General features: G+C 43.9%; 3 protein-coding genes across 4 annotated transcripts in view; all 3 read left to right on the top strand.

The window, feature by feature from the left end:
• nt5dc1 (5'-nucleotidase domain containing 1) overlaps positions 1–4,148 on the top strand; it is a 31,273-nt gene extending 27,125 nt beyond the window's left edge. Inside the window, exons 10-12 of the mRNA XM_079572772.1 lie at positions 1,298–1,471; positions 2,781–2,949; positions 4,002–4,148. Of these exons, the coding sequence (XP_079428898.1) occupies positions 1,298–1,471; positions 2,781–2,949; positions 4,002–4,111 (453 nt within the window). The 3' untranslated portion in view covers positions 4,112–4,148. The remainder of the gene's footprint in view (positions 1–1,297; positions 1,472–2,780; positions 2,950–4,001) is intronic.
• A 3,668-nt stretch (positions 4,149–7,816) lies between these two features.
• Positions 7,817–15,768, top strand: dse (dermatan sulfate epimerase). Of its 2 annotated transcripts, none has more exons than XM_079571653.1 (6): positions 7,817–8,013; positions 9,149–9,608; positions 11,718–11,971; positions 12,739–12,978; positions 13,262–13,469; positions 13,618–15,768. In XM_079571653.1, exons 2-6 carry the CDS (start codon positions 9,193–9,195, stop codon positions 15,338–15,340), a joined length of 2,841 nt encoding a protein of 946 aa, XP_079427779.1. In that variant the 5' UTR covers positions 7,817–8,013; positions 9,149–9,192; the 3' UTR covers positions 15,341–15,768. The 2 variants fall into 2 exon arrangements, with proteins under 2 accessions (XP_079427779.1, XP_079427780.1); XM_079571654.1 differs by lacking the exon at positions 7,817–8,013 and adding an exon at positions 8,057–8,186.
• A 1,000-nt stretch (positions 15,769–16,768) lies between these two features.
• Positions 16,769–17,924, top strand: ndufaf4 (NADH:ubiquinone oxidoreductase complex assembly factor 4). Its single transcript, XM_079572173.1, has 3 exons — positions 16,769–16,990; positions 17,093–17,181; positions 17,554–17,924. The coding sequence occupies exons 1-3, from the start codon at positions 16,834–16,836 to the stop codon at positions 17,854–17,856; spliced, it is 549 nt and encodes a 182-aa protein (XP_079428299.1). The 5' UTR covers positions 16,769–16,833; the 3' UTR covers positions 17,857–17,924.
• The last annotated feature ends 15 nt before the right edge of the window (positions 17,925–17,939 follow it).

Genomic DNA, 17,939 nt, shown 5'->3' with positions numbered 1-17,939 from the left:
CATGATAAGAGTATGCTGAAATAAACAGAACAGAAACTGAGATCCTTTTTCTTTCCCATATTGCTTGAAAATGATGGTCTGCCTAATAATATGGAACATCCTTTTTCAGTAGTTTTTTCCCTTAACTGGGCTTAACCTGACAACTAATTTTTTTGACACTGAAATACAATTTGCATAATAATTTGGAACGCGGGGAATGCTATTTTCCAGCCTACACATGCACCAGTTTTGACAAATGACCACCTTAGTATTGAAAGCAAGAGGTGGGTTTAAAAACAGGTTGAGAGTTTGCCTGTCTAATGTGTAAAGGCAGCGAAATGCTATGGGCAGTGGAAAGATTTGGTGTAAAATAGTCAGGCCGCTATGTTCCAAGTCAGTTTCCTCTCTCCCTCATTTCCTGTATAGAGTGTAAACAAAGCCAAATGCTAATAACCCCACTGTTTTTACTGTCATTCCTCACTTCATTTCCTCTTCTATTGAACGCTTTCTGGAAGCGGCTCAGATTGGATGTCCGTGTGTGTGCTGCTGTCTGCAGACCTGCTCCTCTAAATGACACCACGGAGAGGCGCAGAGCAGATGGAAGTGATGAGTTCACCAGGCCACCTCTGTCTACCCTTTGCCCCCCTTTAAAACACAAATTTCACTCGCTCAAAATCTTTTTAGAGTGGAAAGCAATGGCTCATCTCATAACAGCTTGCTTTCTCTTTTTTATGATGGCCTTTTATAATTGTCTAATCTGTATTTTGTATTTATTAATTGTACGCTACCTGTAATAAAACTACAGGATGTTTCCACATTTTCACCTTGGTATTTCATGTTTTAGAACCTAAAATAATGTATGTTGATTATGGAAAATAGATTGAAGGGATTCAGACATATTTTCTAAGTATACAAAGCAAACTTCTTGACCTCTCCTCAGCTGTAATTCGGAAAGAAAATCTTGTATTGTGGTAAATGTTGGATAAATTCAGCCACATCGTCTTGAATGATCACATTCCGGCTCTGTCTGGCAATCCTCCGGCATTCCTTGGGACATTTTGGTCCACTAGACACAGGTGGGAATTTTTAAAAGGATGAGGGGGTTTAAAACGATATAGGAGTACCAGCTTGCACCTTATGACATCACCAGGTGGGGCCAAGCCTTTTAGCTGTTGAAAAGATTTAATGAAAAAGCACACTGCGATTTTTGTCTATAGAGGAACTGCATGGTTTAAAGCTTAAATTGAGTTGATGTGTAGTTGATTTAACGTAATATGGTTGGAGAGAATTATTTGTTGACCTCCAGTGTCCTTTCTAGGTGGTGTACTTCGGCGACAGCATGCGCTCAGACATGTTTCCGGCCAGCAGCTTCGGTAAGTGGGAGACAGTGATGATCGTGGAGGAAATGGAGGGGGATGGGGTGCCCAAGAGCGACGCCGCCAAATCCAACCAGGCCCCAGTGGAGCCGCTGGAGAAGAAGGGAAAGTTTGAGGTAAGAGTGGAGCTGCTTTCTATTAAGCTGTTCTATTAGACCTATAGATCGTACTCCCCCCGCCTGCTCTGGCTGGACCGGCCTCTTCTACGCCCTACTCCCTACTACCACTGCACATTCCACTATTGAGACTGTTTTTGTTTCACTTTTGGCCTTTTCTCAGCTGGAATACAGAGCAGTAAAGACAGCTGTGTTAATCCGCCTGATGATTAAATTATTTTAAGCAACATACTCTTCTTGATAAGTATGTACTGTATGCTGCCAAAACTATTTAACAGTAACAAATCATTTTATAAGCTGGATCAGATCAAAATGTTGAGCTGAGGAAGCTTCTTGGATGAAAGGTGAAAAGTCATGACTTATATATTTGGAACCTTTTCTACTATGAAAAACTCCTTTATGGCAGAGCTTATACAAACAAAATAAATGAGTGTAGATGTTACTTACTTTTTGTAAGTAGAGTACTCTGTAATGTTAATGATATTTAAAGCAGTATTAAGTAACTCGTGCCACTAGAGGCCATAAGTGCTACTGTAGGTGTCGTAGCATGTTGCGTTTTTTTACTTATTAGTTGAGTAAATTCCACGCTGATAGAAAAGACAAAGGGAGAGAGAGATATTGTACATCCAATTACACAATGGATAAAAAAAATGTTCACTCAAACTTGTAAATACTGTTTAAGTTGTGATAGCCCACAATTGGCTTTGCCCGTTAGCTTCTTCTTCGTGGTTCCATTAGTGTGTATTGGTGGCTTCGACCCGGAGGCAGCAAAGTTGCAATTGTGGTTTTCTGGCTAGAGACACCAGGGGGAGATGAAAGACCACCCCAATCATCCCATTAACACTTGTATTACACCCAGAGGGAAAGCGAAAAGGTTTTATTAAGGTAAACAAGTTACTTAGTGCTGCTTTAAAGTCATATAGTTTTATTACACATCTGGATAATTTTAAGCATTAGTAAATGGAGCTTAATTTAGTTCTCATAGATAGTTTTCATAGATGAAAGGTTGAGGTTTACTTGTGGATGCTGAATTGTCTTAAACTGTACGAATGACAAACCCTTATAATTTCACTTCCTTTTTTCATTTTAAAAAGTGCTGCACAAAGGTTGTAATAACCGCATCCCGTTTTGAAGAAGACTTCCTGCTTGCCCTGAACTTCTGAGTTATATCTGATGAGTAGCGGTGTGGGGGATTTCTGTTCTGTTTCATTTCTTCACTTATAGGGATCACAGCCCGTTTGAACTTCACTCCCCATTTCTCAATGGGGCGGATCTGTCAGAACAAGTCTGAACTCAGTGTGTCTTACAGGAACAGGGCATGAAGTCTCCCTCGGCCGCGTCCAATCAGTGGGGCTCCTACTTTGTGGACGTCCAGAGGGCCGCGGAGGCAGACGAGGATGTCCACAAGCTGACCTGGTGCTGCCACTGCATCCACAAGTACAGCACGCTAGCCATCCCCAGCGTGGAGCACATAGCAGGTTCGCAAGCACGTGCCAAAATATAGTTGAAAACACATACAAAATCCATTTACACTAAAAAATCCTTGTAAAAATAATTTGATAATGTTACATGAGGGGTTGATGGGGGTGCAGTTGGATGAGGGTTGCAATTATAAAATAAAATATAAGTACAGGACTTGTCGACCACTTAAAAATGATTCAAACCTTTGGGCAAGACGCATAATCCAAGGTTATTATTTACATTGGTTAATTCTCAATAAATCCTCAAATCATAAGCCATCAGAGCAGCTCTTTCCACGAGCAAGAGAGGGTTTCGCCCCTTATACTTTGCAACCCCTGTCCAAATCTCCTCTCCAGCCATAATACTATGTGTCCGTGATGCAGCATGAACAGCATAAATGAAAACCTTTATTGCCCTAGAAGGGAAATTGTCTGGTACGGAGAGCATTAACACAAGATAATCAGAACAACAAAAGACACAACAACCTATAGCACTTATACAGTAGTAGGTTCTAATAAAACATATAAAGCATAAATAGCTGCAAAACAGAAAAAAAAGCTGTTCAGACATACAGATGATCCATTATGTGATCCAAGGAAACAACTATCCACGTGACTTGCACACTCACAATCATTAATATACAATGTGAAGTTGTGAACAACAAGGGCGCAAGAGTACGTCCCTGCGGCACTCCTTTGTTAGCCGTGATTAAACCACTAACGCAAGATTGTTGCAGTATTCTTGCGGGGACTTTTGCTACATGATGCATCATTGTTTATTATACATTTAGATGTTTTAAGATTGATCAAAAGGGTCTGAAAATGAAATATAGTATCACACACCTCACTAGACCTGGACTATATTCGTGGCCCATCTAAAAGTTCTTCGAATAGTTTAAACAAAACCATTCTGTGTTTTTCCTGATGCTAGGCCTACCTCCCAACTCTCACTTGTTTTCAGATGATGAACTCTGGCTCAGACTCCTCACCGTGTACTTTTGCCCATCAGGATTCTATGAACTCACATACCTCATACACCTGTTCCTAATGCGCTGTCTGTGCTCTTTCAGATCTGCCCCTGGATTATAAATTCCCCCGATTTTCTCCAGACAAGCCGTGCACCAGCGGATACTACCCCAGGCCTCCTGATTCTTTACTGAAGAGGTTCCAGAATCTGTAAAAAAAAAAAAAAAAAAAAAAGAAAAGGAAAAAAGAAATCCACATATTTTTAAAAAGGACCTTGCCTCCCATCACCATCTGACTGTGGTGTTGTAGACTGTGCCAGGGGTGCCCACGGAACACTTCATTATGTTTTATTTCTTCAAGCAAAACATCCAACCTCATAAGTTTCATGACGCATTTGAAGACTTTGTGCTCTGTGAATCGCAGCGTTCCAATGAAAGGGTCAACTCGGGAATTGAAGGCCTCACAAAATCTGCGAGCGTGTCCGAGAAGCCATCATTGTTGTTTTGTAATGTCACTTTCTGATGAATCTTGCGCAAAAAAAAACATATGGAGTGATCTTATAGATTCATAGTACTCTCATAGAAAAGTGTATCGGATCACCTCTCACATCCATCGCACTGTAAATCACTCCTGTAAGTCATTTTAGTGCAGATTAGTTCTCTGGTGGAGTTTAAAAAGCCATGTTAGTCGGAAAACACCCCACTCCTCTCTTGTCCAGCGCCTTTGTGATTGTAGGCCACAGTGACAGTCGGGCATTGTGTCGTGCTTCAGTGGAGAAAACGACTTGACAAGTGTGAATGTGCGTTTAACATTTAAAAAAAGAAAAGGATAATAAATATTCTGGAAATTAAAATGTGAGCACTTTATGTTTAAAATCTTTACCTCCGGATCGTTTCAGTGCTGTGTGTGATGGAGATATCTTCCGACTGCTCGTGTCTGAGTAAACTTGTCTTAATAATAATATGTTCTGTGTTTATTGAAGTGTTACTGCCAAACGCCGGTGCAGTGCTGTTTTGTTTTTTTGTTTTTTTGTATTGTATGTGATAACGGGTGAAGTCTGTTGATGTTCTGTAATGTTCTGCTGGAGTGGCTGTAATAAAGTGGACTCCTTGTGCTTCATTCACACTGCATCGGAACCTGCTTTGATTGACCTCTGAATAGTGTTATTGTCCGTGCGAAGTGCTGTCCCCATGTCAAACGTAAACCCACCGTGTAAAACAGTGACTGCCCACACCTCTGGTGTTGGCCCTTTATACTTATTATTGCAAGAAAATGAATGGGGGTATATGGTCCTCCGAGTTCCTCCGAGCCCCACGGCTGTGTGCGGGTCGTTGAGAGCTTTCCAAAAATGTATAATATGATATCGTCGCAAAAGCGCCGATATTGTTTTTGAAAAAAATATTATTACTAGGCCCGAGCGGCCTGCCGGCGCAAGGGCCTATTGTAATCGCAACGCAGAGCGCGGAGCGCACTGAACCTAAGTGCACCAGAGGTGTGGGCCCTTTATACTTATTACTGCATGAAAATGAATGGGGGTATATTGTGTGAATGAGGGTATAGGAGCCCCAGGAGCTCCACAGCTGCGTGCGGATCGTTGAGAGCTTTCCAAAAATGTATAATGATATAGTCTCAGCAGATATAATCTCTGCTGAGACTGCTGCCCCCGCGACCCTACCCCCGGATAAAGTGGAAGAAAATGGATGGATGGATGGATGAAATATTTAATTTTTGAAGCATATATATATATATATATATATATATATATATATATATATATATATATATATATATATAAAAAGAGCAGTATCTTTGCTCTTCCTAGAACTGCACTTTTCTGGACCGAGATGTCTGATGTATTTCCTGGGATCTGCCACTCCTCCAGTTTGGGGGTCACTCCCCCGAGTGCCCCAACGACCACGGGCACCACTGATTTCACCCTCCAGGTTTTCTCCAGCTCTTCTCTGAGCCCCTGGTATTTCTCTAGTTTCTCGTGTTCCTTTTTCTTGATGTTGAAGTCGCTTGGTATTGCTATGTCGACCACAACGGCTTTCCTCTGCTCTCCTCTGGTGTGGTAGATCTGGGCCTCTATTGCTCTGGTGCTCAAGGCCTGCTCCTGTGCAGCCATGATGAGAGCCTCTGTGCTGTCCTTTAGTCCGGCTCTGTCTAGCCATTGGTAGGACAGCGGATATTCAGAAATCCTACTTGCAGCTTTAATGTTGTTGTTTTTTAAAGAGCACAGTCTTTGGTCTGAAGACGTATTACTAGTCTCAGACATTACTACAGTACAGTATATAGGCTATTTCTTCTATAATAAGAGTATTGAGGCAATCAAAAGTATCTTCTTCAGAGTAGGAAATTATTACTAGCAAGGTCAATTCTGGATACTGAGATACCAATTCAGGAGCAAAGTTGGTGACTGGATTTCCCACAGATGTACAATGCAGTTTTCACAACTTTAGCTTTACAAACCAATTACGTTTTTTTGTTATCAGGGCAGACACGAAAACAAGTTCTCAATAGTTTATCTATTCCTCTAACAATGCAACCTTGGCTCACTACCTAAGGACTTTCCATATCTCAAGACAGAACCCTGATAACTACCACAGTAACGGGAAAAGCACAAGGGGTGAGATGAACTCCATACTGTCCAGGAATGGAACCTTGGGCCTTCTTTCTCTGAGGCAACATGTCACTGTGTCGCCATGCCAGATTCCACAAATGACATGCCAACTTTTGGAATGAAAGCATGACATTTGTGGAATCTAAAATGAACAGGGTTATACACATGGTGCATACGATAAAATAGGAGGTAAAGGCAAAGATAAGCAAGTGATACCTAGATCTTACAGAAAGCACAGAGTCACACCATGCAGAGGTGGTAGTGACATACTTAGGTTAAACTAACATTGACAAAGCGATGAACATTTAAGAGGCTTTACAAGCTGAATATGTGTATAGGCTGTATATCTTTCTTTGCAGTATTTGTAGTTTGTAGTCCTGTTTGCAGAAGCAGTGTACAATGTGTTAGTGTTGAACATGGTTGTACTCTGCTCATCCCGGAAAGTCTGATTCAGCCTCATTAGTGTGTTCTGTAACTGTCGCTATAATAAAACGTCTGTTTTAAGTATGTCTCTGACGCCACTGTTTTTTCCATGTTGTATCCACACTTCTGGTAACAGGGATATGTTAAAAAATAAATACCATAAATTAAAAGGGGGGTCATGCATTTCAATAAAAGCCATACTGTGGAACATTTGAGGTCATGTGTGTGTCTGTTATTAGAACAACTAAACTTGCAAACAAACATGCACCTTCTTATCACAGACACAGATTTATTTTGTTTTGCTCTACGTGATATAAGGCTTTGGTGGAGGACCTGTATTTATACACTGTGCTACCTGTGGCCAAAGCACAGGAAACTTAAAAATGTGATTGTATTTCTTACTGGGCAAAATATTACAATTGTGATTTTTAAGCAGGAGACATGGTTAATCTACGTCTTATAGATACGTTCTTTGGTACTCTATTTACTATTTAATTGTTTGCACATTTCCTGCCTATTCTGCGCACCCGGAGGATTTCTGAGATGTAACAAGTGAATTTCATCATTGTGAGATCAATAAATCTTTCTTAGACACTAGATTGGTAAGATGACAGCTGTCTGTCTCCATTCGTATAGCTGATTCTCGACATACACTAGAATAAATAGTGTGATTGGCCTATGCAGTGCATATTCCTTCAGTCGTGGGCCCACTTTTAACTAAAAAATAAATTAGCCTAACTTTTGTGTTATTTCTTTTTCTTTTTCTAAGTTTATCCAAAACTTATTACAGCTTTACGCATTGTCCCCCTGAACCTGAGGAGTTCATGTTCCGTTAAGGCAGACGGAGACTGACCCTGGGCCTGGATAAAGGAACAGTGAGCTCTCTGGCAGGCTGTACTCCCTCCTTGCACTCCTCCTTGTCGGTCAGCGGGACGCCCCTCGCGCTTTCACATTCCTCCTCCTTCTGTGCCGCACTCACACTGCGGCTGTCTGCTTTCCCCGATCCAAGACTGCAGGCCGATCCACCACTCTTCAGTCCGCGCTATGACGCCGAGAACAGGGTCCTTTGACAGGTAAGGTCCCGCTCTCTCCTCCCCTTCACTCAACATCGCTGCTCTTTCTCGACAAGACGACTTCTGTGCGCAGTTCTGTAGACCTCTGTCATTGACCGATAACGCGTCGCGTTCACTGTAACCAGTGGACGGAACGATCCGTGGGAAGTTGATGTTTTAATGGCCTGAGGAAGGTAAAAGATTTAGGGCGCTTATATGTGCCATTTCCCGTGGAACGAGCCATTAGTAAATCTGCTAATAGTCTATTCTAACCAAGCTATTTTAATATAAAGCTGTGCGTAAAGATTGTTTATTAAAGGGGTGCACGAACTCTACAACTTGTTCTCAGTTTTGTAGTAGTAGCAAATGCAAATTAGCCTATAGTTGTTAGAAAGTTCCATGGGCCTTGTTATTGTGAGCTAAGTTGCTAGTAAGCTTGGCTGTACTTATGTTTTGGGGGTTGTGGTGGTGTTAGTCTTGGTGTTACACAGAGGTGAGGAGAGCAGCCAAGTCTGCGCTCTGACTCTGAGCCTCTGGCAAATCACTCAGCCCGTTTACAGCAAGTAGAAAGCATTTAAGTTTTCTCTTTAGACTACTGTATAATATATTATTACTTATTAAATATAGGCAGCAGCTGTTCACAAAGGAACAGGCTGTGTGCTTTACAGTTGTGCAGTTCCTCCCTGGTGGCCATGTGGGATTTTGTCTGGAATTCCACAGAATATGACAAACGTCCTTTTTTACCCCCAATCACTCTTCAGATGTAACTTACCTGGGTTGCAGTGGATCAATCCACGTAACTTGTGGACTGTAGCATATTTCATGTGATGTATTTAGTCTATTATGCAAACATTTAGGTGGGAGATGTATTGGAGTTAGGTGATACCGAACATTCCCCTCTGTCAGTGGTGAGTGATCATGCCTGGCTCTCTCTGCTTTCTTTTATAAACTGGCACAACTCCTGACACCAGCCATGCTGTTGACTGTAGTTTAGTACAGCCTAAAAAGCTGGTGTGAAAAGCTGGTCATTGGTGAGTGTGTGCGCTGTGGTCTGGAGCAGAGTGGAAAGTCCACACATGGAACTCGTTACTGCAGGAATGCATTAGGGTTTTGTGCTGCCTCTCATATTTTCCTCCCCTCTCTCTCTCTCTCTCAGCTGATGTACCTCCGACATGCCCCTACCTTCTCTCTGATGAGACGATGAGCACACACACCCGTGGGGCCCCCACAGTGTTTCTCATAAGTGCACTGTGGCCCCTGCTCTGTGGCGCGGCCCTGCTGGACCCCGGAGGAGGCATAGTGTTCATGGGGGGAAACTATGAAGGCCACCCCATGCTGTACTTTGACCGGGGCGATGTGGAGGGGCTGCAGCGGGCAGCAGCAAGCACTCATCGTGACCTGGCCAAGCTGATCCGAGAGGCGGCTGAGGAGATGCTGGCGCACCCTGAGGATTACCTGCCCCCATGGAGCCCCGCCGAATTCACCAGCCGCTGGAACGAGATCTATGGGAACAACCTGGGCCTGCTGTCCATGTTCTGCCTGCTCTACCCGCACCGCGCTGGGGCTCTGGACATGGCACTGGAATACATGGAGAGGATGGCGGCGCAGCCTAGTTGGTATTCCCTCTTTTTAATATTATTAACTTAATACCTGAGTTTATTATCACAGCTCTGTTGAATTTATCCAGTAACTTGAAGACAGTGTTTGTAGCATCCACTCTTGGTGGTTTATCAAAGGTATTCACAACTCAACCTGGAGTGCCTTCAGCTGCATGGACACTGTTTGTGGACATACACAACTACAGGTACATCAAACTCCAAACCTCCAGAATTAGCTTCGCGACTGAATTCTGGAGGCTTGTGCTCACACTAATTTGGACTTCAGTGTTGACAAGTTAGGGGATTTTGGAAGTCTCATTTTTTGTTTATTGCAAACTGGTTTTAGCCATTGGATCTCACAGCATTCTGCTTTGTGATTGGATTGTCATTTTGAGAGCCAAAACACGAAATGTAAATGCAACTAGATGTATAATGTCTGTCAACATTACAGTTGTTATCAGCAATACAATTGATTGAATTTGTTGGGTCACATTAATGAAATATTTACCAGGAAAATACATACACTACCTTTAAAGTACTGTGTCATAAAGTCATGTATTTAACTGAAAGACGCTGGCTCAGAAAGAAGTCTTTCTCAGCTTTCCAGAAGCTCAGTGCTGTGTTTTACTCAACGAACAAGGTTAACAATGCGTCTGTGAGCACAAACATGTTTTTCTTCTTGTGGTTTTGAATGCCTCGTACACAGCGGAAAAGATGCTGCATCAGTAGTAACACAATTATAATCAGGTGTGTTCCTCCCATCGAGAGAAAGCATTTAAAATAGCTGAAAGGAAAAAGAACAATCCCCTCCCTTTTATATATGCCAATAACAGCTAAACTGACAATGTAAAATTTGAAGGGCTATTGCTTTATGGCTTAACGGTAACAACAGACTCTTATGCCTGTATTATAGGCCAGTTACCATCGATGGCTTTAGTGCAAAAGAATGAGACTGACTTCTCGGATTTCACTGTCCAGCCTCGTCGTATAATGTGTTCAGCAGCTGTTTGTTGAATGATGAAAGGAAATGAATAGTTCTGATGCGGGCAGAGGAGGCACAGGCCCTCACACTGACTCTAAAGCACTGTCAGCACATAGTCACATCGTCTTCAATCAGAGTGGACCTTGACCAGAGACAGCAACAATTTGGAAAGACGATGATGAGCAGGGTGCAAATAGTACGAAGCATCTATCTGCTAGCATCATGTTGACAATAGCCATGCTGCTGCGATGATTAGTCACTTCAAGATGTTTTATGAAGAATTTACTGAACTTACCAGTGTAATCATTTCATATATAGCAGACTGACCTCTACCCTTCATGCATTTGATACGTTTCTTGTATTACAATCTAAAAACACAACCAGTAGTACAATTTAATCTCGTCATCTCAGGATATTTTGTCTGTAATTTCATAATCCTGTCAGAAAGTTTGTGTGCAAAATATTCTAAACTTGCAACCCTCTCAGATGATGATGATTATCACGACTATATTGAAGTTCTTGAGAGCGACTAATGAGCTTTACTGAAACAGTCCTAGGCGACATTTACGCCAATTTTGTGACAACTTTTCAGAGGTACATGCAGAGACGCTGAAACCAGGGGGGGGTAGAGGGCGGTGAGGAGTTAATCCTTTCGCCTGAGCTCATCTGGTGCCCCCAGGACCTTGAGGAGAGGAGGGGGAGTTCTTGCGCCTCATTCCTAAGGGCTGCAGTAAGCGGTATTAGGGTAATTTGCAGGACATTTTCCCAGCTTTGGTATGTGTGCCACAGCGCAGCGAGGAAAAGCCACTGAACAAGTGTTTTCACAAGTTAAGAGCACGCTGAGAGTTTTCCCCTTGGCCGCGTTTTATTATGGTCAGCGGAGCTCTCGGGGCGGCACAGCTGTGGTCTGCATGGCCTGCAATTATGTGTGCTGCCGCTCCAGTGCTGCACGGCTCGGGACCTCTGCGGAGTGTCGGCTGGACTCCTGACTGGAGGGTGAACTTGTGACTGACAGAAAGCTGTGTCACGTTTGGGATAACGCCGCTCTTTTATGTATGATTTATCCCTGCAATCATTTTGATCTTGCCTACATCTGCACAACATCTGACTTGCAGCATGACGTTAAATGCTGTCATGTGTTGCAGGTTTGTGAAAGACGCCCCGTGGGATGAGGTTCCGGTGGCCCACTCGCTGGTTGGTTTCGCCACGGCCTATGACTTCCTGTTTGAGTACCTGAGCCGACCGCAGCAGGAGCGCTTCCTCCAGGTGATCGGAAACGTCACGCGGGACATCTATCGGAAGTCGTACGAGCGCGGCTGGGGCTTCCAGTACCTCCACAACCACCAGCCCACCAACTGTGTGGCTCTGCTCACCGGCAGCCTGGTCTACATGGCACAAGGTCAACACAGCAGCAGTGCATCCCCTTACGAAAACAGAAGCCATTCATAGTTTTTATGTAGCATCACTCTGAGTTATTAGAATGCTATTGAAGGTTTTGCCTGGAGGTCAGAACAGGAGGGCAAGAAATAAAAGCAATGGAATGCAAAGTGATCTCACTGCAAACTCTGAATTTGTCAAACGTGCAGAAAGCAGTCTCTCTTGAGATCTGTATAAACTCTTTACTCATGGTGGTAAGTCGAGACTGATCATTTCACCACTCAAATATGTTGTGGTCATGTGACTTCATAACATTCTTGAGCATTGAGTTTATTGAGTATTGAGGTGGATAACAGTTCAGATTTCTATGATAGAATTTGCTTTTTAACTCTGGTCTTATTTATGGTAAATATCTCTGTATGTACATACCTTAAACACACGAGTATGACGTTCAATATCTTCTTTTGTCAGCAAAATTAATCATCCAGTATTTAAAAGTGATGTTATTGTTCAATTGCAATTGGTCTGATTGCTGTCAGTTGAAAGGACTTTCAGATTTGTGGACCCAATCCCAAAGAAAAAAAAATGGGAGTTTCAATTTAACTGAATCATCCATAAATATAGGCCCAGTGCGCCACAGAACATACACAGAAATTATTCTAGAATGTCGCCAACTTCAGTGCTTGCAGCTATAGCTTTTACACTTTTTTAACCCAAATTCCCCTGCAGGGACAGTAAAGTATGTTAACTTTAACCTTGTGGATATTTAAAGTGTGTTTTGTGGTGCAGGTTACCTTCAGGAGGCGTACCTGTGGACCAAGCAGGTGCTGTCCATCATGGAGAAGTCCTTGGTGATCCTCCAGGACATCACTGACGGTTCTCTGGATGAGGGAGTGGCCTATGGAAGCTACACCACGCGCTCTCTGTTTCAGTATATGTTTTTAGTGCAGCGCCACTTTGCCATCAGCCACTTCCATCACCCTTGGCTGCTCCAGCACTTTGCCTTCCTCTACAGAACTGTTCTGCCAGGTAACTATCCACTAGGACTGCACAATTAATTACAATTGAAGTGGCTGCAATTAGCAAATCACAAAGACTGCACTGTTTTGGCAGTGCAGTATACAGTAATTTGTAGGAACAAAATCCCTCCCTGTGTTTTAGAACTCCTCTTCTCGCAAATGCTAACACTCCTGGACATGTTTATAATACCTACAGTGAAGTGAATATTTACTTTAAAACAAATCTTATCACAGCTGAAAGGTTTTCGGTTGATTATTTGTCCTTGTGTTATCACACTCTCTCTGCTCTCCAGGTTTCCAGAGGACTGTAGGCATTGCTGATTCCAACTACAACTGGTTCTATGGCCCAGAGAGCCAGCTGGTGTTTCTGGACAGATATGTGCTGCGGAATGGGAGTGGAAACTGGCTGGCAGAGATGATCCATCAAAACCGGGTGACTGAAGGGCCAGGGCAGGCTGCTAAGAGCCAGCGCTGGTGCACTCTGCACACAGAGTTCATCTGGTCAGTCCCATCTCTACCAATACACATAATATTTGACATGTTCGCATTTCCAGTGTATTTCTTATTCTTCCAGCTTCATTTCATTCCTCATTCCTTTCCTCTCCTATGGCATTCCAATTCTAACTATGTGTTTGCCTGTGTATTGCAGGTATGACCCCAGCCTTGTCTCCACTCCGCCACCAGATTATGGCACATCACAGCTCCACTACTTTGAGGATTGGGGTGTTGTAACCTTTGGAAGCGCTTTACCAGCCAAAACTGACTTCACCTTCCTCTCTTTCAAGTCAGGGAAACTGGGCGGCCGTGCCATGTTTGATATAGTCCACAAGAACCGGTACAAAGAATGGGTGAAAGGCTGGAGAAACTTTAACGCTGGCCATGAACACCCGGACCAGAACTCTTTCACATTTGCACCCAATGGAGTGCCCTTCATTACTGAAGCCCTATACGGGCCTAAGTACACTCTGCTCAACAATGCAGTGCTGTTTGGTTCGGATGTTCCGGGGGCCTGCTTTAAGCCCTGGGTAGGACAGATCACAGAATCTTGTGACTCTAAGTGGCTCAAATATAAGACGGGGCAGGCGGCTGACGCTCAGGGCCAGGTGCAGGTGGCCATGGAGAGGCAGGGCCTGGTGTTTATCCGTGGAGAGGCCACTGCTGCCTACAACCCTGAGCTGAAGGTGAGGAGCTTCCAGAGGAACCTCCTGCTGCTTAACCCCCAGCTCCTCCTGCTCGTGGACCACTTCACTCTGGCGGAGGACAGTCCCACCAGAGCCATGAGTGCCTTCTTTCACAACACAGAGCTGGCCTTCCATGGAATCAGGAAGGGAAATATGCATGGGGCATTTGTGAAACACGGTGAGGACAAATACAAGATGTTCTGGATGGATGACACAGGCTTTGGTAACAAGGGCACTGTGGGCTTCTGGAAATATCCATCAAACTTTGGCTACAATGGCTCTAACTATGTGAATGTGACAGCTCCACTGCGCTACCCCTTCTCCAGGATGGTCTATGTGCTGTTTGGCCCAGGAGTGGACTTACACACTTTGAAAGCACGTGGGGACAATCAGAGGATGGATATCCAACTGTCCACTCAGGAGCAGTCGTACACAGTGCACCTGGTGACTGGAGAGATGCCCTCGAGGCCACTGCACGCTATGGTCCTTTACGACAACAAGAAGGTGGTGTTTGAAAAGACTGCAGCTCCGGTGGACAGCCCTCCCACAGAGGTGGAGGAGTACGTCAACCATGTGGAGGACAACCTTCAGCATGTCAAGCCTGTGTTCCAGCAGATGGAGAGGCACATTCTGAGCAGAGTGCTCAACAGTGCCACCTTCAGAAAAGCTGCAGAACGTCTCCTGCAGTTCTCAGACAAGAGGAAGACTGAGGAAACTATAGAGAAAATATTTGCTATGTCTAAGAAACAAGCTCGGCGAAAAAGCGGCAGGAGACTTAACCTGGGAGACAAGCTGTCTGAGAGTTTACCTGACATATTTGCACAGATAGAAGTAAGTGAGAAAAAAGAGAGACAACGATCACTCCATCGTGTTTATGAGGACAATCCAGAGGAGAGCAACGAGGACTCACATCTCATTGTAGATTACGCTGATAAAAAGGGAGGCTTTGCCAGAGCTCGGCCTAAAGACTCTCGGGTGAACACTGAAGAGGCCATGACTCACATAGGGGCCTATATCCGACTGTTCCTGCTCATGAACACAGGTACCTTCTTTCTGCTGCTGGCTGTGTTAGTGACGCGCTTCCAGGGAGGACACAGCTTGCACACCCATCGCTTTTTCTACAGCATTCTGCTCATCGACAGCTGTATCCTGCTCTTCCTCTACTCCTCCTGCTCACACTCCCAGTGCTAACATCTGCCCTTTCTCTACTACTCCATCCTCCTGCTCCTACACCTTGGGACAATCTAAAAATGCGTGAATGAAAGGTTGAGTGTGAGGTTATGGAAGAATTTTGGTGGTGGAAGAAATATATTGTAATGATTTTGTATGAAATGTCATGGAACATCAAGAGTGCTATGAAACTTACCACTGGGACAGTTGCTGACCCTACGACAAATCAGGTTTAAGTGTTGAATGTTATAAACATATCAGAATAAAGTTGTTTCTCTGCTGTTGGCCCTGTTACTGCTGATAAATCAGAGGCTACATGAAGAGGGGAAACTTTGACCACAATTGTTTTGTTTCCATCAGAGCAGACAGCCATGTCAGCTTCCCATTCATACACACATGTGAATTGTAGATTTTTGTATATAAACAAAAACATGGTGAATAAAGATAAATACGGTTGACACATCATTTCTCTGTCATGTGAAGATTAGAATTTGTAATTCTGGTCAAGACAAATAACATCTGCTATTTGGTGGCATAAGGAAATCACAAAAGAATATCTGCTGCCATCTGCTGGTCATTTATTTTCAAAACTTTTTTTCCCTTCAATTTAAAATTATCTACTTTGTTATCAAGTCGTGTCACATTCAGAGACACCTTGTCCAATGGGCTAGCAGGGGCTGGAGCCCAGGGGCCTACCCATAGAAATATGGGCCTACCATAGTCAGGGGCCTATCAGAATTAAGGGGGGGGGGGGGGGGGGGGATGATTCGTTGATTTTCATGACAATCACTTCACTTTGCGGTATGACTAACCGTATGCGATGATTGCGCTGCGCTGATATGTGTGTACTTGGAGTAGAATACCCGGCCTAGAGGAATACATGTAGGAGTAGCAGGGTTAGGGGTTTTGTGGGATTTAGGGTTAGGGTTAGCGTTTAAGGTTAGGGTTTACGCTGAAGGGGGGTGGGGGCCTAATTCTGTTTAAGGCCCGGGGCCTATGAGTACATCAAGGTGGGCTTGGTCACATCAGATTAAACCCGATTTTCCCTGTTCAAACTGTGTGTTTTTTTCGTTGTTTTTGTTTTAGCCCAAACTCGTTTCTAGCTCTCGCAATCCACCCTGCACATCTGAATTGTTCAAGCAAATCACCATGTGCACTTTTCACGCCCGTGTTCAGCCTTAAACATGGGACCACCCCCAAAATAAACTACACTCATCAGTTTGCTGTGTTTACTACATATTCTGTGGTGGCAAAAATACATCTACTCTACAATAACAAAAAGTCAGGTACCTCAGCTTTAATGATGCAGCCTCCTTTACTAGACCCTACATTTAATTGTATAAGTCAAATTTTGCACGCGCCATGTGACCAGGTCTCCATGCGGCAAACCCAAATATATCCTCCAATACAGCAGGGGGCAGAGTGACCATATTACGCACTGTCTTTATTCTGACCTCCTTCGCTTCCCGTCGGTTTGTGTAAGCGGAGTGCGTACGGTTTGGTTTGGATGAGAAATGTCAAGCATGGGCGCTCGTGTGGCTCGCATGTTCCGAAACTTTAACTTGGAGAACCGTGTCCACCGAGAGATCTCACGGGAAAAGCCGATATCTGCGCCGAAGCATCCGGTAACCGCAGCCCTAGAGGCTCCCTCCTCAGCGGGAGCTCCTGAAGGTGAGGAGGAGTCCTGTCCGCCAAGGCTTGGGGACCTGTCACCCGGTCTGTCAGATTAGAAAACCTTAAGGGACTTCAGCGGTTGTTTTGTGTTTTTTTTAGCTCCGGAAAGTGTGAACGAGAAGAACGCTCCCCTGCTGGACCACCTCCGCTCTCTTTATGTGGAGTCCACAGACCCGGAGAACCCACAGGTCAGACAGGGTCATCATAGTGTAGAGGCGTAGTCTATTACAATAACTCAAAAACTTACCCTTCTCAATGTGAGCCAATCTAGCTATGCTTCTTATCATGTTGACATTAAATATATGGTGTGTGTGTCCATGTATCTTATTATAAATTATCTCCCTTAAAATATGTGAATGGAATTCTCTTTGAAAATATGAGGATTTTCACATTATTATATTATTTCATGTTTTGTTTCTGGTCTATGTGTCATTACTGCCATTTGAATCAGACTTCGATGCTCAAAAGGGCAGTTATGTTCCAGTTCTGTTTATGTAACTTAAAAGGAATCAAAGAAACAAAGGCGAATGATGGTAATGATGTTGTAATTTGTATTACAGTCATCCAGGCAAGAGGAAGGAGATGAGGCAGAGCGACGGCCCCTGCAGTACAGCGTTCCAGCAGACCGGCTGGGCCTGGTGGAGCTCACGGACGTGCCGAAAGGCAAACTGACCCTGCCTGAGGCTCTGAAGGCCCTAAGCAGCCACCAGCAGCAGCCCAACAGGTGGACCGCGGAGAAGATCGCCCAAGAGTACAGTTTGGAGCTGACAGACTGCAAAGCTCTGCTCCAGTACTTCTGCCCCTTCAGAATCCAGATCATTCCACCGGCCTCCGCACAGACTAAACGCATCACGGATTCTTAGCACCGGGATTTTAGTTTAACTAGGTTTATTATTTATGGATGCTAATAAATTGAATTAAAGAAACTGTCCTAATTTGTTTTATG

Source organism: Gobius niger (assembly GCF_951799975.1).
Source record: "Gobius niger genome assembly, chromosome: 15".
NCBI classification, from domain to species: Eukaryota; Metazoa; Chordata; class Actinopteri; order Gobiiformes; family Gobiidae; genus Gobius; species Gobius niger.
Note: the sequence above shows the minus strand (reverse complement) of the source record. Positions and strands in the feature narration are given on the sequence as shown.